At 31.3% G+C, this 22,372-nt stretch overlaps 2 protein-coding genes across 3 annotated transcripts in view; one reads left to right on the forward strand and one right to left on the reverse strand.

The window, feature by feature from the left end:
• The first annotated feature begins 496 nt into the window (after positions 1-496).
• LOC139492908 (uncharacterized) lies at positions 497-13,201 on the forward strand. Its single transcript, XM_071281057.1, has 10 exons — positions 497-519; positions 974-1,035; positions 1,749-1,837; positions 3,905-3,961; positions 4,979-5,759; positions 6,235-6,443; positions 7,644-8,102; positions 8,166-8,342; positions 9,458-9,620; positions 10,841-13,201. Exons 6-10 carry the CDS (start codon positions 6,246-6,248, stop codon positions 11,590-11,592), a joined length of 1,749 nt encoding a protein of 582 aa, XP_071137158.1. The 5' UTR covers positions 497-519; positions 974-1,035; positions 1,749-1,837; positions 3,905-3,961; positions 4,979-5,759; positions 6,235-6,245; the 3' UTR covers positions 11,593-13,201.
• A 7,866-nt stretch (positions 13,202-21,067) lies between these two features.
• LOC139491691 (recQ-mediated genome instability protein 1-like) overlaps positions 21,068-22,372 on the reverse strand; it is a 28,610-nt gene continuing 27,305 nt past the window's right edge. For both annotated transcript variants that reach the window (XM_071279504.1, XM_071279503.1), the window contains exon 14: positions 21,068-21,494. In XM_071279504.1, the coding sequence (XP_071135605.1) occupies positions 21,327-21,494 (168 nt within the window). In that variant the 3' untranslated portion in view covers positions 21,068-21,326. The remainder of the gene's footprint in view (positions 21,495-22,372) is intronic.

Genomic DNA, 22,372 nt, shown 5'->3' on the forward strand with positions numbered 1-22,372 from the left:
AGATTTGAGGAAAGTTGTGTACTTTTGATGTGACGTCAACAGGCATGGTCGCCTTTTTTCATGACGTCACAATAAGAAAATTCAACCAATCACTTGCCGAGAACAGATTTTTCACTAGTGAGGAGAAATATGTTTCTCACACCGGTCAGAAAATGTGTAAATAGCACAAAAATTAGAGAAATATCGTAATAAACTTGTTGCAGTTGTCTTTATATCTCACATTTTATATTTTGATAACATTATTTGTATGCAGCATTTGGTGAAATCTTAAAAAATTATCTTGTATCTTTTTTTATTGTTCAACAATCTGATTAATGAATGCAGAACCCACAAAAGTTTCTGAGGTGCCCAATGTTTGAAAATTTGTATGTGTTCTATTGTTCTTTCTCCATCATTATAGATATCTTTAACCATATCAGTGAGACACACTACCACAGCCAAAACTCTAAAGAGAACACTGTCTAAACTACATGGGGGAATATTTGGATTAATAAATTTTAAGATCAAAACTGTTACCATGTAAGTATGAAAATATGTCAGAAGAAAGTAAAGATGTAAAACAAAGCAATTTTTTCTTTGGAAAAAACTGAAATTGTCTTCTGGGTGTGTAAATGTTGTCATTCTAAATCCACCTATTTACAGTCTACTACCTATTGTGAAATTATTCTTGAAATTTTATGATAAAAATCAGCCCAAAATAGTCATAGAATACATAAAATTCTTTAATTTCAAGAACTTTTATTGCTGAAAACAATAAAATAATATCCCAAACTGATATACAGACAGTTTGATATTCATACTGAATGTGTAAAGTTTCAGAAAGACATTATGAATTTAAGATGTAACACACAGAAATGTGTATATGTACTGCCTCAACTTAAACAAGCATTTAGTACCTCATGATTTAGATATTCCTGAGCAGAAATAGAAATGATAATAGTATAAGTTTTAATAAGTATATTATTTATTTTAGGAGGAAAGGAAAGACCATTCCAACTTTCGTTGCTCCTTGTATCAGACTTGTAGAACAAAAAGGTTAGTCTAGTATTTTTTTCATAGGAAGTGAAACTGAATTGTGATATTGGTTTAAATGTTCTTAAATGATTATCTTGAAACAGATGGAATATAATCATTAATATGAATTGATTGGATGAATTATAGAGAGCAACAAATAAAATCTGCCTTCAGCATCTTTTGGGTTAATTATGACATTTTATTTTCTTTATGACACATTTTAGGTTATCTAATTCTGATACAAAGGTAAACTTCACTCTTGAAATTCAATATAGTTTTACTGGTATAATTATGACTCTCAAACTTTTTGTTGAAAACTTAGTTATGATATTGTTAATTTAAAACATTATTTATTATTTACATACACACTCGCTGATTATCTCCCATTATTTCAACTAAATATAGATACTTGTGTATCTACAAGTATGGAATGCTAGAGTGTCAACAATACTCAATTTTAACCATTGTTATTATACGTGTTATTAAAATCAAATGGTGCGTATTTGTAATCATGGATATTATATGATTTATACTCCAGTATTTGTCTTTAAATGCTAAAAAAATGAAGTCATCAGAAATTTTGTTTCCATTAAATATAAAAGAAGCAAATGATTTATTGCCTGTTGTAACCCAGAAATAGGGTTCATTTTTGTTTTCTATATTTTACTTTTAAGAGATGTCAATCAAAGTAAATGCACTTCTGTAACGCATGCATTTGACTATTTATTTTTCAGCTATTTGCAGGAATTTTAGACAAAAACTTTTGTCTCCATAGAATAGTGAACATGGAAAGGATTTTACAGATGAAACATGGGCAGAAAATGTATGTTAAATGGATGGAGAGTTGTCTCATTGGCACTCACACCACATCTGCCTTTATCTATCTAAAGAAAATAGCTATTCATGCTTAAAATAATATATTAATTAAGTCTTTTTTTCCCCTATAGATTTAATCCTATATTGACAATGTACTGTTTCTAAACAATAATTGATTCATCAATTTTCAGAACTCATAAGGCAGCAACCATTTGATTTTCTGGGGGGGGGGCAATGGTTTTTTTTCTGTGCAAACTTTTTTTTTCGCCTTCGGCGAAAAACAATCTATTTTTTTTGTGACAAGTCAAAAACAATTTTTGCTTTCAATTTTACCATTACATATAGTGGCAGCTGAGGGTGAAACAAACAATTTTTTTTTCTCAGAATCAAAAACAAATTATTTTTTTCTCCAAAAACTGGAAACAAACTTTTTTTTCCAAAAAAAAACCATAGCCCCCCCCCCCAGAAAATCAAATGGTTGCTGGCTAATCATATATAGTGAGCTCGAAATTAAAGACATTTATAACTTACACTGATTATCCTGCTTCATTTTTAGGCCTTAAAATTTCTTTATAATTTAAACTCGTCACTCATGACCATGCACTTCAAGTTTCAGGTTTTAGTTTTTGGTCAACATCATGTCAAAATAGTAGTCTAATCAACGTAATACTAAATACACATTTTCCGTGTGATATTTATCTTTCTAAATATATCACCAATTCTAACATGACGTCCTTCAAACACTTTGAGATCACATCCGTGGTAAAATATGAATATATTTGCTGGGCTATTCCGATTGTACTCCCAAGTCACATGTTTTTTTATGAATGAGCTTCCCGACATCATAGAACGATGAAGTAAGAATATTAGCATTTTACTAGAAAATACATGTTCTGAAACCGAAAATCATCACAACAAGGAACTGTAAACAAACAATGCTAAAATGTGGTACATGTATAAGCCTTTTTTTTAAATATTATAAGACCTATAAGTAAATGATCATTCAAATTCATCCAAAACGATGTAAATACGTTATTGTAAATAGTTTGAGCATGTCACTAATTCAGTTAGCTCCGTTCTTTTACGTCAATTTATTAGTGCGTTTATTTATGGGAACGGCACATATTTGCCTCCACTTAGAGCGCTTCAATCCAAAAGAATTGCCGTTTTTGTCCTATTAGAATCGAAATAATTCATGGGGGCTTTAATATATCTAGATTTTACCACGGGTTGTCCCTTTATGCCGATATTTTACCCCTCGCCATTGCTCAAGGTAAAATATTTGTCATAAAGAGCGAACCCATGGTAAATCACGATATATTCAAGCCCCGATGAATTATTTCTTAAATGAAATTTTTTACCCCAACTTTATGTTCAGCTAAACATTGAAAATGAGAGTGCAAGTTGGGCATCAGTGACCTATTGATTGGATGGGTATCCCAATAATAAGAACTTGCATTCCAATTCGCCTAGATCTGTATGCAATTTTTATTCGAAATTGCGATAAATTCACTTTTTTTTTCATTCTTAAAAAATTGCCGAAACGCACACAATAATTTACATTATCCTGATTTAGAGTAATTTCTCGCAATTTGATTGGCTGATATTGTCCTAATAAATTTCAGTACAATTTTTCATCAAGTCAATTGGAATTATCTCCCTTATTTATTACATCAATTGAAATTATCTCCCTTATACCACTGACCTAACAAAAAAATATAATTTGAGTTGCTTTAAATAGTCCTTATATTTTTAATTTTTCACAGTTTTAGATTAGATATCTAAAATATATTTGGTTGATATTGTCCTATTATTGAATTTGAATATAATAATATGTAATATAACAAAATCAGGATAAATTTGTTACACAGTGTTCAATTGTCCTAATACGGAATTTATCTGGTCAATAAAATTCATATCGGGTTTGGCTTAGCCTCATCCGATATGAATTTTATTGACCCGATAAATTCTCGTATTAAGACAATTGCACACTGTGTAACTAATACATGTAGTACATGTACTCTTATTTTATATTAAGACAAAAAAAAGTATATACATGTTGGGTTTTTTTCAGTGTCCAGATCTTGAAACAAATTTGCACAGCATGTTGTCAACAGAAATAACAGAGAAAGTAAGTAAATAGAACTATTTTGCATATATATGTCATATGAATGTTGAATATGAAGCAAAGAGAAGAGGGTAGCAGTTTATTTTCAGTTATTTTTTAACTTTTTATTTGAACTAAGTAAATAGGCCAGGAAGGCTAAAAGTCTATTGAAATAAAACTAAGTGCAGTACTGAAACTTAAGTTTAGTAGGTACTACAAACAAACCTAAAAAAGTATTGTTTACTTCATTAGCACATTGTTTGATCAGCTATAGATAATTATATAAAATTATTTCATCTAAAATTTCATTAATTTCATTTTTTTAAGCAAGACAGTTATATCAATGTACAGTTGAAATAATGTAAATTTAAATTTAGAATAACAAGAACAATATGAACCAGCAGTCTGTGAGTATTGCATGGCAATATAGAGTCCCCTACACAGGCAATTGTCTCAGAAAAAAATCCTATTTACCTATATATAGATGTATATAGGAAATTATACATGATTTTTTTTTTCTTTGAGACAAGTGCCTATGTTTTGGTTTTTTCCCCCTATACTGTATGCAATACGTCTACTTTATTTGGTGTATGGAATGATTGTTTGATGTAAATGTCTAGCTGGCAGGTGTCATCTGACCTTGACCTCTTAAGTCTTTTTCTTTGAAATTATAAGCAATAGGTCCGCTATATTTAGTGTATTGCATGATTGTAAGGAGTACATGTATTTTCAGGTTAACCTGCCTAATCTGACACCTGAGAATTCCAACATCCTGCTTTAACCGACACATTTTCATGGTCCCCAAATTTGCATATCCTTGCAGAAAAAACCTCAATATTCCCATACTCTGCTTCATTTGACAATTTTTCTGGTCCCCAAGTGTGTCGGATACTACAGGTTACACTGTAGTAAAGTTTTATATTTAGGACTATCAACATAATATCAAAGGTTAGTAAAATAAGCCATGACATTTCAGCATGTGCACTCTTATTGGCCTTAGCCCTAGTTATATTTTATTTTTATTTTTTTATATATTAATAGACACAAGAACAATTTTTTGAGTCATCACAAGAGCATGAAGAAGATCCAGTTAGCAGTCAAAGTACCTCTACCATGTACATGTTTGAATCCTCAGAAGAGAATTTAGGTAGCAGTCAGTGTAGTTCATATATTCCAAAGGAATCTCAAGTAAAGAATCCAGGTTTAAGAGCTTTAAACTCTTTTCTTGCTGAAGTTGACATATCTCCAGTTAAAAAAATTCAGTCAAATTTGTTAGATGCATGTGACCGTACCATTAGCGCTAGATACATTTCAAAGGCTGAGACATGTTTAAATGCCATGCTCGATACCATCTGTCCTGGTGAGGGAGATAATTTATTTGAACTTATAACACTATCTGTTGAGAGAGAGGACAATGTTTTAGATGAAGCCTACAATTCAACTGAAACATGGACATGACAAAGACAATTGCTTTCAATTTTGGCAGTAAAGAAGCCTTACAATTATATAAACCACCTGATTCCTGGAGTAACACGGTACAGATATAATATTGCGAAAAAACATGGCATGCAATATGGAATTGGTGCACCTATGCCTTCTATTTCAAACTTTAGAAAAACCATTGACCCAGAAAGAGTGGAAAGCTTTATTGATTTAATTACATCCTCTAACATCATACAAGACATGCCCTTTGGTGAAAAAACAATGAAGTTGTCTACTGGTAAAGTTATACCTACTCCAAATGTTATTTGATGCATTGCACCTGCAGCAATAGTTAGACAATATGACCAGTACTGTGATGAAAACAGCATTGATCCTTTAGGTAGGAAAAACTATACATTGTTTAAAAAAATAATTATTTTAGGATCATGAATATCAGAAAACACTATGAATTAATCATTGTTGATATAAACTACAAATAAAAAAGATTTGGATGCTTTTTGGTATAAAGTCATTATGGGTTTCAAAAATTTATATACATTGTGTATGTGAATTTGTTCAGATGAAATGTAAGCAGAAAAGTAAACAGTTTCTCATTTAATTTCATAAGTTAGTTTATATATTATTTTTTTTGTAGAAAGGAATATCAAGTATTGTAAAATGAACTACTCTAGATCTGTAGTAAGAGTATAGTGAACATGACCTCATCCAGACAAAAACAAAAACACCCTTAATTATTGATCATCATTTAAGCTTATTTGCTTTATATGATGTTATTGATGCATACCGCTAATCCAATTTTTGTAATAATAGTTGATTATTTTACAATGTATTTATATATATGTCAATTATTTTAGGGCATAGTACAATGTACAGGATTCTACAAGCTTGTCCAGCTTCCATTCAGAAGTCAGTTGAAGGTCTAGATTATTTTATTGTTGAAGGTGGAAGAGCTTTTGCTGACTTAAATTCAGTAGTAAGCCAGTTACAGATACCCAAATCTGATAGTGATAAAATCCTGAAAGATCTGTCAGACAGTAAAAGATATCTGAAATGTGATAACAAGGTACAACATTAACTATTTCAATTATAATACCTATATACATGTACATATACATAGAAATATTGCATATGGTGTAATATTCTCCTGTTTTCATTGGATATTACGATCACACGTTTCAAAGAATATTTCATGTATCTGTATGTATACGTATATTGAGGGTCAATCTTAAAAATATGTGACGTCACACATAACAATCTTGGAGGTTGCTCTGCAGAGTACGAAATTACAGAGGGCATAATGTTTTTGACCCATCCGTCCATCCATCAGTCCGTCCTTCAGTCCGTCATTCATGTTCTTGTCATCTCAAATCCTTTGAACACAGCAGAATTTCATGAATCTTTTTTAAATAATAAGGACATACTATGTAGATGTGCATATCTACAGGAAATATGATTTTATTTTTTTCTAGGAGTTATGCCCCTTTCAACTTATTTGCTGTAATATACTGCAATAGTTTGTCATCGCAACTCCTTTGAAACCACTCAACAGAATTTCATGAAACCTTTTTAATAAGAAGGACATACTATGAAGATATGCACAATGACAGGAAATTATGAGTTATTTTATTTTTCAACTGACACTGTGGGGAGGTGGGATGTGTGAGCGCGCTCGCTAAGGTTCTATAATTTGTATATGTTATATGTAAATATATAAATTAAGGACTTTCACTTAGTCAACAGGTTAAATATGGACATGTTAGCTGATATTGACCCTCGGAATTCGTCCTCGGTCAATATTGACTGAGCAGGTCCATATATAACGTATTGACACCATCAAAAATCCATTATTGATAAATAGACACAATGTGTCGTAGAACAAAATTATAAAAATACGAGATAAACCAGCGCAATCATGTTAAAGAACATAGAACTTCTTTAAGTCACAAAAGTTTTTCAAGATTTGTTTAACTTCTTTAATTCACCAAAGCAAAGACAAGCAAAAATATTGCAAAATTTGTCATTAACATTCATATAAGATGTGGTTTTTCATGATTTCAAGATAAAGCAAACAATATTCATAAAGCAGGAAAATCTTGATGTCATACATGTATGTTCATTTTCAGTGTTAAACCTGAACGCAGGACATTGATTTGCTAATTTTAAACTTCACATTGGATATAACTGTTGAACACAGACTGCGCTATAGACACCTGAACCAGTCAGTAGTGATTACAATTTTAAACATGTTTCCTTTATTTTTTAGGTTCATTTAGAAACAAAATCTGATATTCCAGACCACTGCCTGTCATTTGTTCTTAGTGACCAAGACAAACTGCTGCAGAATGACTGTTTGGATCATTCACACAACAAGGGGTGTAAGAACTGCCAGATATTGACAAATGTTCTTGAGACCATTCAACAAAAATTAAATGACCTTAAAGATAAAGTTGATGACAACTTGTTTGATAATATGTTATTTAAAACATCCAAAGCAGATGGAGATATTTTGGATTGGAAAAAACATATCCTGCGTTCTAAGAATCGAGCTAGAGCCAAATCAAATATTATATCAGAACTTTCTGAAAAGAGGGCTTTTATTATGGTAGACTGGGCCATGAAATTTCTGCCAAGGAAATACCGTGAGGGACAAACAGATTGGTTTGCTAAGCGTGGCATAAACTGGCATATAGCTGTTTGTTTGACTCAATTCCACAAGATTCAGTAACTTCAGCATCCATACTATGTGACATTGCTAAAGAAGTGGTAAAAATCAAGCCTCAGATAACAAATGTCAGTTTCTACTCTGATAACGCTGACAATTGCATTACTTTATGCCAACCTTGGACCCTTAATTACATCATATGATTTCTGTGAGGCTCAAGATGGAAAAGGTCCATGTGATAGAAAATCTTCACACATCAAATCAGAAATAAAGCGATATGTCAATGAAGGACATGTGTTATAGATGCAAAAGGAATGAAACAGGTATTATGTTAATTTTATTTTTGAAAAGAAATTGTTGTGCGAAAATCTGTTTTGATTGGCATTTTACACAATACATTGTACAATAGTTTGATTGGATGAAAGGGTGCAAAAAGTTTAAACATTTATTCATCAATAATATGAAAAAAGGATATGGGGGATGCATGAGTAAGACAAAATGACAATAAAGTAGAACATATCGATGTCAGCATCCAGTATTGCTGGCCTTCAGCAGTGAGAAACAGTCGATACTGCATAACAAGAACTAAATGGTCCCAAAAAATGTCAAACTTTATTTTACAAATTATATACCACAAATCCAAAATTAGTCTGTATTTTGCAAGTACTGAAAATTCAGTAATTATTGTGTGCATTTATTATTGCGATTTTGTCATTTTAAACCTAAAAACAATTTTAATTTTTACGATTTTGAGAAAAATTCTGTTTAATTCATATAAAATATTTCAATGTGTTTACAATTCTGTCGCATTTTTCGCAATAATAACAGCCTAGCAATAATTTCTGAATTTACAGTATGTAAATTGATGCACTATCTTGAATATAAATAAAAAATACAATTGCATTGTTGTATACATAATTGTAAGGAATGCAATCTGGATTCTTATATTTAAAATGAAAACAACAGATCTTGCTTAGATATTTTAAGATTCAGTTTATGTTGTAATTTAAAAAAAAATAAGATTCTGTGGGTTTTTTTAATTGCCCCTCTTGCCAGCCATTATTGAATTCGGGTGTTTTATAATGTAATTAATACTTTACAAGTTGGCATTAGAAAAAGAATCTGTGGTATGTCTTATAAAATGGCCTAGCTATTATAAATACAAACTATTGCTGTAAATGAATGTTTTGAATTTTCTTGAACATTCATTCATGTTTTCTTTGCTTACAAACTATAAAACAATAGGTTTTTGATGCATGGATGAGTATACAAAACTGATACTGTTGCTATTTCTTGAATCAGTTGAGTGAATAACTTTACTGCAATTTTGCCAATAAGTTAATCTGAATAAAATTTACAATAAATGAATCATACTGTGTGAATTTATTTTTTACATTGCTGTTTACATTTAATAGGCTATTGATTCTAGAGGTAACAAGACCTACATGTGCAAAGTGGTAGAGGAATGTGAAAGTTTGACGCCAACTGTTAAGAGTATCCCTAATATTACTTCATACACTAACTTCAGTAACTCAGAAAGTGGACTTACAGTTTGGAGAGGATTTGGTATTGGGAAAGGTAAACGCTTCCTTAAAAATTAATTTACTTCTTATTTTGAAGATGAATTAGATTCATTGCTCCACTTGGCTCTTTCAACCACAATAACTGAGCTTATTGATAAAAAAAATATCATCACAAATTAAAAAATAAAACGGAAAATGTGTCAAAGTTACACATATATTCCTGCTTGCATAAAACACTGTAAAGGGGCATAACTCATGAATTGTAAAAGTAACTCCACCCAAATTAGAACTTTATCTGTGTTTTGTGTTGTTAAGCGTTGTGTAGGAGTTTCACAATAACATTTAGTTGATGCAAAAGTTCTATAAAAGATAAAGGACTGGAATAAAAATTTGGATGTACAGACATAAGAAGGTACAGAGAGACAGACATAGGGATAGACAAGTCAGGGGCATAAAACATAGATAAAGCCAACTGCATCCAAATCATACTTGTAACAATTACATAAATATTTACTGACAAATTTGTTACATGTATTACATAGAATGCAAGTAGAAGAGTCAAAATGTCAGTTTAGATTATTTTAGTCAATGTTCTATCTGGTTTTTTTTCAATGATATAAAAGTGCAATATTTTTAATTTTAGATTATAAAAACTACTTTCAGATTTGAGTCCTGCAGGATTTTGTAAAATAAAAGAGTTAAGAATTTAGTCCTTCCTTTTTTTCCAGAATATATATACTTTTAATCGAAAAGACCTCATTTTGTATGTCGCTTCTCTCCCTTCCAAAATAAACAAAGCATCATGCCTCTGTGTCCTATAGGTACCATGCATAGTAGCATTTGTCATCCTTGCTTATGAATATTGAGTTTGGGTTATTTTGGGAGAAAAACTAATATAAAGGCGTCCAGATATTGTTCCGTCATTGGACATACTTTTAAGTCATAGACAAGACTTCCATTTACGACTGTTTTAAAATCACACATACTTTCCCGTTTACTCAGGCATAAATAAAGTGTATTTGCTATTTAATATCAATTTCAAGTTTACTATTTACGGGCAAAACTAATTAAAATTGAAGGAAAACAAAAAAAGGGGGACTTTGAAAAAAAGGTCCTGTCCCAAGTACTTTTTGATCACTTTCCGTAAATTCTCCAGTGATAAAATCTTTAACAAATCTTCATCTTCAACAGTTTATATACTTTCAATCACATTCTAAAGGCCTGCGATTTTGTGTGTTCTAGTTAATTTCATAATCCTTCATTGATATTTTTTAGGAATGCATATTCCATGGAGCAAAGTGACAGATCTAAGCCAAATTATCACCATGACCCTAAAGATAACAAATACTTCAGAGAATATATCATTCACAGATATCAAAATACAACACATAAAACCTCAAGAAATTAATCAACAGGAACAAATGGAACTGGATATTTCGGAAGATGACAGTTTTGCCATCAGTAATCCAGAAAACAGTTGTGGAATTTTCTGTTGCCCAGTTTCTGGATGTACCAAAAGTTTTCTAAAAAATAAATCTTTAGAAGACCACATTATCATTGGGAACTGTCACTTCCAATCGAAATTCCAATCTACCAGCGACACATATAAAAACTTATATGCACTGAAAGTAATCCAGGCTGTTGGTCATTGTTTCAACTTAAGTATGAATGCTGAGGAAACAACAGACACAAATATACTGATGAAAGGATGGGGTCTGAAATCCAGGAAAGCTCATGTCATTTTTTCCGCAGATCAAAAGAAATTTTTAAACGAAAAATTTCAAATTGGGCAAATTACTGGCAAAAAAGAGGATCCAGTTTCTGTTTCTTTAGAAATGCAGTCAGCAGTGTTGAATGGGAAGAGACGGTTTAAGCGTGAAGAATTTTTAGTACCACAACAAATTGCTAGTTACTTTTCTCGTTATTCTAGACAGATAAACTCCAAGTATAATGATGGAATAGCTGCTAAATCAGAAAATGAAACATTCATTATTACACAAGAAGTATTGGCTAACATTAACACATAACACATAAACCTGTGGTGACTTATCTCACAATATTTTGTAAATTATATTGTCACTCTATTAACAATTTTAGCCCTGCAACAATTGCAAAAGGCTGTACATCGTATTTGATATTAAGAAGTTTGACCCTATCAATGAATCCCAAACAGGTGCTATAACCAGTCTTTTGAACATTTAAGTGGACATTTTTCTTTTCTCAGCAACAATGAGCAAATTTCAAAATGAGGAACAGCAATAAAAGTCTTTCCTTGAATATAAATATGTCTTTTGGATTTTTTTTTGGCATGGTAAAAGCCCATCTTTTATCTTTCATTGGCTAACATATGTCTAGTGCTTAAAAATTCCCTCTTCCCATCATCTGAGGAAAATAAATATATAGGCAAGGAAAGTGAAATAGTCAGAAATTTCTTATGGGTAGGTTTATTTTGTAAAGGTTTGTTTTAATATTCAACAATGGGGAATCATATTTTTCTGAATGGTAAGGGGAAAAAATAACTTTTTTTCTGAAAATATTCAAGCCCCAGTGTAATTAAATTTTCAAGAGTTATACTCCTGTCAGCCATTTCATATACATTGTATCAATAAGAGTTGGATTGTAGTTGGAATTTTCTATACAAATATTTGCCTTTTGGAAGATTGACAATAATTTGCTCAAGAAGAATGAACAAGTTTTTTTTTTATTGATAATTTTGCAAGGAGTATTTTTAATAGTCCCCTACTGGCCAATAAAATGAGACTTTGGGTTTGCACTCTCTTTGTCTGTCTGTCAATTTGTCAGTCTGGCAAATTAATTTTTAACACTTTTTTTCTTCATGCTCGAAGATATTGATTTGATATTTCTTGTATTGTTTTATCCAGCAAATTACTGCAAAGTTTGAATTTTGTCTCGGTCTGATGATTTAGTTCTGGTCTTTTAACTTAGAAAATGCACTCAATTTTCAACACTTTTTTTTTATTCTTGAAGATATTGATTTGAAAATTGGTATATAAGGTTTAATCACAAGTAACAGATAAAGTTCAAGTTGTACTCAGATCTCTGATGATTTCGTGCAGCGTTGTGGTCCTTGGACTTAAAACATTTACTCAAATTATCAGTTTGCAACATTTTTTTCCTTTTAGGTTTGACTTGATATTTGTTAAATAGTTTATACCATTACAAGCTAGTTATAGATCAAGTAAGCTTTTTTCCAATTCAATGATTTTTAATCGGTAGGGGACTTTGTATTGCCATGAAATACTCACAGATTTATTATGCTTGTCTACATTGTCTACATTGTGTCAGATAAAGTCACATTGGTTTTATAACTGAAATGATATTTCTTATTCAAGATATCTCTGTCTGACTGAATTATTTTTTTTGTCTATTCTGTACAATAAATGCAACTACAAAATCCAAAATTTTCTATCTGCCTGGTGGAGTTTAGTCTGACATATTTTAAAAGTATTTTACATAGATTGATGAACTAATTTTGGTCTTATCACTGTATTACCATCTCATTTTTCTTATTCATGTTATTTAAAAGATAAACACATATATAGTTTTGAGTATATCTGATTTTAAGTGATAGATTTGTGTTTATTAGATATATTGATTAAAATGTCTACAACTGTATCATGTGTATGATATACATCTATATTGGGTATAGACTAAACAGTTTTCAGTACAAAATGATTTATAATCCAAGCAATTTTAAGTTAACACTTTTGTTGAAAAATAACTTGAATACATGCGAAACTAATCATGTTTTGCCAAAGAAAGAAAGTAGCTATACTTTTTTAAAGTTACAAATACAAGCTATTTACAGCATTCAAATCCATAAAAACGGAATACATTAATATCATAAATCTGTTCTTGCTGAGTATTTAGAGGCAACACATCTAATATATTCCTTTCTTGTGATTTCGACTCTTCTATATTTTGGGTACGAGGGGTAAATCTGGAGGTGTCAGTAACTCCATCATCCAAAGATGTAGAAATATTACAAAAATATGAGTTAAGCAAATCTGCTTTTTCTTTTTCACCAACATAAATTTCATTAGATTACTACATTGTATTTGGATTTAATAACGGAGGAATCGACGTGGAACGACAATTACCCATAACTTTTTTAACGAGAGACCAGAATGCTTTCGGTTTTTTGTTTGGCTCCATTAGCGTTTAAGTAGAACTCACTGTTCCTTTGCATGAATAATCATGTTATTTACTTTGTTACGTTGAACTTTATAAAAAAATTTACGGTATTTTGTACAGTTCTCAATTTTCGTAATTTTTTATGAAGTCTTTCACGTAGTCTAATCTCTTTTCGAATTTCCGAGTTAAACCACGGTTTATCTGATTATTGAATAGTGACAGTTTTAGTAGGTATAGAATTTCTAGCAATTTCTATATATTTATCTGTGAAAAAAACTGCCATTCCGTCTATGTCCTCCCTAAAAGCAGCCAAAGTAGTTTGCCAATCAAAATTCTGAATATCATTATTAAAATTAGCATTAAAATCTCTGTAAAATTACGTTTTCCAAGGATTTGTATAGTAGGATTACTATACAAATCCTTGCGTTTTCCAATAAGAAAATTTAGTTAACAATTAAGTTTCTAAAACGTCAAAATTGGCCTTACTTTCTATTAAAATTTTAGCAGCGATTCGTTCCCTAATAAAATGGAGTGAAAGTAACGTCAGTGTGGCGTTTTTGAAAGGTTAAATAATACCCGCGCTGCATGACAGTGCATAAATACAGCACAGGGGCATGCACGATAGATCTACCCTTTAAAGGGAAATCACACTATTTAAAGACCAAACAGCCTATTCATTTCTACCAGTGATTTTTCCTTAAAATTTTGTGTGAAGGTATTTCATGATTTGAGGAACAAAATATGATGAAAAAAATTGGGGGTCACCGACTTAGTTTTGTCGCTATAGCAACCTCAGTTTCGTGTTTTCAAAAAATATTAACATAATATTTGCTTGTTATATAAACTCTCAAAAAAATACTTTAAATCAAACCTACAAGCATAATTCTTGTTTCACGTTAAACAGTAGATTTGTATCTATAAAATACAGGTTCAAGAGTTTAAGACTCATATTGTTTTGATCTTTAAAAATATGATTTATTTCATTCCCGTCAAAAATAAAACGTAAAAATGAAAAACGTTTCCAGTATTAAAAAATATCTACTAGTGATTTCTTCATAATAATTTCAAGAAGGAAAGTGCCATGTGCACTCTTCAAAATAAAGCCAGAAAAATTGTATGTCACCATCCTTTCAAAAAAGTTATGAGTAATTTTCATGTTTTTTTCTCGTTCATTTTGAAGAAAAGAGTTGTCTTTCTTTAGAACATTGCATCTGACGTCATTATGTACAAAACTTTCCTTGCTGGTGCACTATTTGAAAAAAAATTCGCAAATTGGACGTTTGAAACCCACATTTAAATTTCCAAGAATAACAACTATATTCACCTACTTTATTTTCAGGTAATACAAGAGATTAAATGCATGTCAGTATTAGATCTTATGATGTTGTTGCCGCACAATATTAACCTTCAGAAACATGCACCACCGGTCGGAATGGAAAATTGTTTGAAAAAACCTTTCACGCCGCTTTTGTTAGGAAAGTCTGTTTTTGTCCTCTGCCCCTCATTAACAAAATGATTGAAAATAAAAAAAAAAGAAATGAAAGATGGCTAACTACAGAGTATTTGGCTATATCAGACTAGATGTGTGGGTTTTTTTTTTGCGTCAATTTCAGAAGTTTGCCGTAACGAACTCATTTGCTACTGTTGACAGACGGACATACTAAAGCATGGACAGACATCTTTATACCATTATATTTTCCTGACTAAGATGAACGTATAGAAATTATTCCATCTAGTTTTTGAATGCATTATTTTTGAATATTTATCTTTCGTCCCTTTTATCAGATATAAGGAAATTAAAATTCTAGGTATAATATATGAATTAAAGTTTTTGATTCTAAACCGTTGTACATCTATCATAAAATACAATCCCTGTTATTACTACCTCACGTGTTTTGAATAAACGAGACAGTAAATATAAAATACAAAAAGCTTTTAATTCAAAAAATAATTTAGAAATAATTTTTCTGTTGAAAACTACAAAGTAAGATCTCTCCAACAGGATAAAATATTATAAATCTGAATTGCTAATTTTGCAAATTAGAACAAAGACAAGGTTGTTGCCAGCATTGAAAATCAAAATTTGTTTTCAATCTTTCCGGTCATAGTCGTAGCTAAATGAAGGGGAGAGATTTTATGTTGGATATTATTCTTGGAGCATATATATGATATTTAAATTCAATTGGACATTATCAAAATACAATTATACAAAATATACAAACAAAGCAAGCAAGCTTACCAAAGTGTTGATCTACATACATTAGGAAATTAGCTGTAAGTTTCAGTCAGATCAGCCGACATGTTTATCAGTTCTTCTTACGACAATTTGAAATGAAACAAATGACAAACAACAATGACCCTTTGTCATAATTCTATTTTTATTATGAGATTTTGTCAAACAAGCAGTATAAATAAATTTTAACTTCATTGCAAGATCGGACATTATTTTACGAGAATCATCCAGATATCAGTTACATGCATACGTTGCAAGTATGTCAAAACTTCTAAGAATAATTTTGATCGGCCTGACCTTCTGAATACTCAATTTTTGAAAGTTTTGAAAAAAAGACATTAAAAAAAGAAGGATCAAATCATACGGAACATTGTGTACTATGTTTTAAGTTGACAGTACTCCAACTTCATCAAAAACTACCTTGACCAAAAACTTTAACCTGAAGCTGGACGGACGAACGAACGAACGTACGAACGGACGCACAGACCAGAAAACATAAATTGGACATAAAAATAACTCTCACCATTCTAATAACCCCGGTAACCTGTACACAATCTCCGCAAATGAAAGACAAAATCTACACAAGTGAAAGAATAAAAACAAATGAAATGCAGATCAGCGCTAAAAAGTCGTGATCAAAATTCATATTTTATTATTGTTATTAGAACGAAGGTTAAATATAGTGTAGTATCTTTTGTGTCCATTTGTGTTAAATTTTCATAAGATATCAGCGCAACGCTTAATTTCTCTTTTCTTGGGAGACGTATTTTTAAGCGTACACCATGTTGGAATTCGTGAAAAACGCGAAATAGGACGTTATAATTTTACATTTTTTCATTGCTAGAAACAACGTCATAGAGCTTGTATGTCACTACCAAGTTGCGTTAGTTGATGCGCATAAACAATAGGCTGTTTGGTCTTTAAACTACTAATAATAATTCATTGAAATTTTGCATTTAGACAGACAGTAAGATCTACAAATAAGTCAACATGATCAAAATGGTCAGTTGACCCCTGAAGGAGTTATTGCCCTTTATAGTCAATTTTTAACAATTTTTGGTAAATTTTTGTAACCTTTTACAAAAATCTTCTTCTCTGAAGCTACTAAGACAAATTTAACCAAACTTGTCCACAATCATCATTAGGGTATGTAGTTTAAAAATGTGTCCGATGACCCAGCCTGTGAACCAAGATGGCCGACATGGCTAAAAATAGTGCATAGGGTAAAATGCATTTTTTGGCTCATATCTCTGAAACCAAAGCATTTAGAGAAAAATCTGCGGGGGAATAATATTGTTTATCAGGTCACGATCTATCTGCCCTGAAATTTTCAGACAAATTGGGCAGTTTGTTGTTGGAATGCTGCCCTTGAATTGGTAATTTTGAGAAATTTTTGCAGTTTTGGTTATTATCTTGAATATTATTATAGATACAGCTAAACTATAAATTGCAATAATATACAGCAAAGTAAGAGCTACAAATAAGTCAACTTGACCAAAGTGGTCAATTGAAACCCTTAATGAGTTATTGTCCTTTATAGTCAATTTTTTATAATTTTCATAAATTTTGTAAATTTTTGTAATTTTTTACAAAAAATGTTCCAGTCATTTCTTGGGTGATTTCATTATAGATACAGATAATTGTAAGCAGCAAGATTGTTAAATAAAGTCAGATCTACAAACACATCACCAACATCAAAACACAATTTTGTCATGAATCCATCTGTGTCCTTAGTTTAATATGCACATAGATCAAGGTGAGCGACACAGGCTGTTTAGAGCCTCTAGTTTCATGTTGGGGCCTTTTAAACCCAATCATATAGTAGGATTTTTCTCATTCTTGAAGGCCATACAGTTGCCTGAAATTTCTTACAGATCCACTTCATATAAACTCTGGCAGATAGTCCATAAAATCATACCACATCTCCCTATTTTCAAATTCTTTCATCAAAACCGGTTAAAAAATTGAATGTAAGGTAGTACCCAACACCTTCAACAAAATTAATTTGGCTCGTTTAATTTTCATAAAATTTTGACAAAGTAATAACTTTGACCCTTTGACAAAAATATAAAAATTTCAAAAAATTTGAACCAAACATTTTATCAGAAAAATTACAAGTGGTTATATAGCAGTTTGACAAGCATTAATTTTGAACATTGAGAAGCTTAATATTCCCTTAACAAAATAACGTAATTAAAATGTTTAGATGATTTTACAGAGTTATCTCCCTGTAGTGTTAGGTACCACCTTAAAGCAAAATTAAGTCTGATATTAAGGGAGAAATTTCTTTCAAATTACTTGAGACTAAAAAAATAATGTAGAGGCATTTCCTGCAATCAACTTAATCTGCTTACCCTTCCGGAGCACCTGCGATCACCCTAGTTTTTGGTGGGGTTTGTGTTGCTTATTCTTTAGTTTTCTATGTTGTGTCATGTGTTCTATTGTTTGTTGTTTGTCTTTTTCATTTTTAGCCATGGCGTTGTCAGTTTATTTTTTGATTTATGAGTTTGACTGTCCCTCTGGTATCTTTCATCCCTCTTTAATGGATGTGTTAAGTTTAAAGAGTTCAAAAGTTGGTCACACTTTTTGGCGACTATTATAAAGAAACGTCAAAAAGCAACAAGCAGTAAATTAAGAAAAGAAGGCAAATTTAGCATTAAGAACGTTTATTTGGTATTAATACAAACAATTTGTTCTTTAGTAATCATTGAGATTATTTTAATAGTCCTAAATATAAAGCTGTATTACAACTGTCACATAAACTTAACATAAACCAAGAAAACTAAACATTGACCAATGAACCGTGAAAATGAGCTCAAGGTAAGATGAAGGCAGGCATGTACAGCTAACAATGCTTCCATACAACAAATATAGTTGACCTATAATTTAAGAAAAACAGACCAAAACACCAAAACTTAACACTGAGCAATGAACCATGAAAATGAGGTCAAGGTCAAATAAAATCTGTGTGACTATCATATAGACCATAAAATATTTCCATACACCAAATAAAGTTGACCTATTGCATATAGTTTTAGAAAAAAAGACCAAAACTCAAGAATCAAACTTTGACCACTGAACCATGAAAATGAGGTCAAGGTCAGATGACACCTGCCAGCTAGACATATTCACCTTACAATCATTCCATACATCAAAATAGTAGACCGATTGCTTACAGTATAAGAAAAACAGACCAAATCACAAAAACTTAACTATAACCACTGAACCATGTAAATGAGGTCAAGGTCAGATGACACCAGCCAGCTAGACGTGTTCACCTTACAATCATTTCATACACCAAATATAGTAGACCTCTTGCATACAGTATAAGAAAAAAGACCAAATCACAAAAAATTAACTATAACCACTGATTGCACTGAACCATGAAAATGAGGTCAAGTTCAGATGACACCTGCAAGTTGGACAAGTACACCTTACAGTCCTTCCATACACCAAATACAGTAGACCCAGAGCTCCAGATAAGCTGCGTATTTGCGTGATCACGCAATACAAATAATAAAAAACCCAATGCAATTGCCCATTGCAGGGTTCAATAACCCAATTAATTCAAAGGAAAACCCAATTATATTCCAAAACCATGAGTTCTCCACCCTTTTATTGGCAACCATTTGCGTTGTTTACCCTTATCTGTTTACAGTCGTCGCGTAAACTATTTTAATTTTTTATAATATTTATAATTGGAAATTTCCTTTCGTTCTAAAAAAAGATCCCTGCATCAAGTAGCTGAAATGGGTCCCTGTTAGAGTTTGCCGTTGCTCAATAGGTACACGTGTTTTTGAAAACATTTCGATCTTCTCGACGTCTATCCAATTAACGTGTGTCATGTAGTCATATTTTTTTCACATTGCTCGGGATTTATCATAACATACATTGAATTAAAACGAAAGTGAATGTTCGGTTAAAATATTGAATAGAAGCATGTTTTCTGCTTCTTTTGAAAAGCTGAGGGAAAGTTATGGTGATAACAAGACTCAGCCAGTGTTTTTAGGAAGCCGTCGAACACACAGGCGTGTGTGTGTACCTTAACGAGAACATTGCTAATAAAAACAGGGTTTCCTCAAAAAGAAATCAGTTGGAAAAAGTGAAAGGCCAAACACTTGAGGCCAAATCAATTATGACATGATCATGATGATAAAGCATCAGAAACCAAAAGTTCTAATAAAAGACAACTAAACCCAGATTTATGAAAATTGGAATAAAACAAAAACATTCAAGTATAATTAGAGTTTATAAACTATTTTTTGTTTCATTTTACACTGGTCTCAGAATTTATTATATAAAGGTATAAGACGAGTGCCTGTGAATACACATATCCGTTTTATACAGTATATATGAGAAAATACAAAACTGGCAGAAGGTTTGAAACGGAACAAAAATTAAACCTACAATTGCTCCTCAGTGAATAAACCAAATAAAACAGCTAGCAAATAACCCTAACCCTAAACCAAATAAAACAGCTAAACAAAGAAAGAAAGATATTTAAGATGGAAAAAAAATCTGGGGTTGGTATTGCCTAATGTTGATGAAAAAACCCAATACAATAAGGAGCTTGGTGGTGAAAAACCCAATTTGATATTAACATGAGGGGTGAATTGGAATTGATAATGCAATCAAAAAACTTTATCACCCAATTATATAAGAAAATGGTGGGTAAAAAACCCAATTTGTGAATTCTTATCTGGAGCTCTGAGACCTATTGCTTATAGTATTTGAAATATGGACTTGACCACCAAAACTTAACCTTCCTTGTTCACAGATCCATGAAATGATGTCGAGGTCAAGTGAAAACTGTCTGACAGGCATGAGGACCTTGCAAAGTCCAAATATAGTTATCCTATTACTTATAAGAAGAGAGAATTTAACACTACAAAAAATGTCAAGGACATTGGAAATGTGACTGACTGAAACTTCGTAATATGAGGCATTCATATACAAAGTATGAAGCATCCAGGTCTTCCACCTTCTAAAATATAAAACTTTTTAGAAATTCGCTAATGCTGCCACCGCCGCTTGATCACTAACCCTATGTTGAGCTTTCTGCGACAAAAGTCACTGGCTCGACAATAAAAACCATTGGCCTTATTTTAAGTAACTCTGTTTAAATTGATTTTATTTTTGTCATTTAACTATTTAACAGCACATTTTCTTGGGATTTCAAATCTGTAGCATCATCAGGGACGACTTAGCAAACATTGAAGAGTTCTGAATGTTTGCAGGAGAGGATTTTTTTTGCCATTAGATCTTCTAAGTAACCAAGTCTGATAATTCTTCTCATTGATATTTTTTAAGACTCAAATAGAGAAAACATTGACTGATAAACCATTATGTTGACATTGAATCATTTAGAAAAGCCTAATTGTATTTCCCCCCAGTATTGTGAAGTCTATCACCTAACACTGATATATCTGCAATTGTTATTTCTGTAAGGGAGGTAACTTCTGGTTTGGCCACATGTGGTGATATTTCAATCTCCATGATACAAAGTAATTCAATTAACTTCTGTTGACAACTTTTGATTCCCTGGAATAAATAAATATAACATTATAGAAACACTAGAGGTTAACAGTAATTTGAAAATGGAGTTTTTATCTCTGAATTCAAAAGTACAAATAGATTCACCTGAAATTACCTATTGTAAATTCAAAATTAAATGAAAACATTCATAATTGTACATTTCAGTTAACAGATGATGATAACAACATTAACTTAAAAATTTGTAAGGGTTCCGCGGAACCCAGTGCCTTGCCTACTTTTGCTGTAAATTGCAGGATCAACAAAAATGAGGGAAAAAATCTATAAAAAATATTCCGCTTGATACCATGTTTGGATTGTAGGAAGCTTCTGTCCAAGTTTGGTAAAAAATCCTGGATAGTTTATGAATCTAATAAATGTTTTAAAAACTTTAACTGCAGACTGGATGTAATGTTAACTGGAAGAAAAACTAAGTCCATTTATAAGTAAAATACAGATACACAGGTACAAAATATTAACAAAATTTCCTTCTAGATATAAGCTTCTGTCTTAGTTTGGTACAAATAAAAAATAGTATAAGAAAGTTATCAAAATTTTTAAAAATTTAACCACAGAGTGAATGTGTTGTTTCCTGGCAAAAAACAGTCCATTTAAAGTAAAATATGGAAAAAATGAATTTGTCATTTTCACAAAATTTACTTCTGGATACTATCTTATGATCATAAATAAGCTTCTGTCCAAGTTTGGTAGAAATCCAGGATAGTTTAAAACAGTTATTTAAATTTTAAAAACTTTAACCACAGAGTGTATGTAATGTTTTCCCGCAGAAAAACTAAGTGCATTTATAAGTAAAATACGGAAAAAATGGAATTTTATTTTCACAAAATTTACTTCTGGATACTATCTTATGATCATAAATAAGCGTC

Source organism: Mytilus edulis, chromosome 10, assembly GCF_963676685.1.
Source record: "Mytilus edulis chromosome 10, xbMytEdul2.2, whole genome shotgun sequence".
NCBI lineage: Eukaryota > Metazoa > Mollusca > Bivalvia > Mytilida > Mytilidae > Mytilus > Mytilus edulis.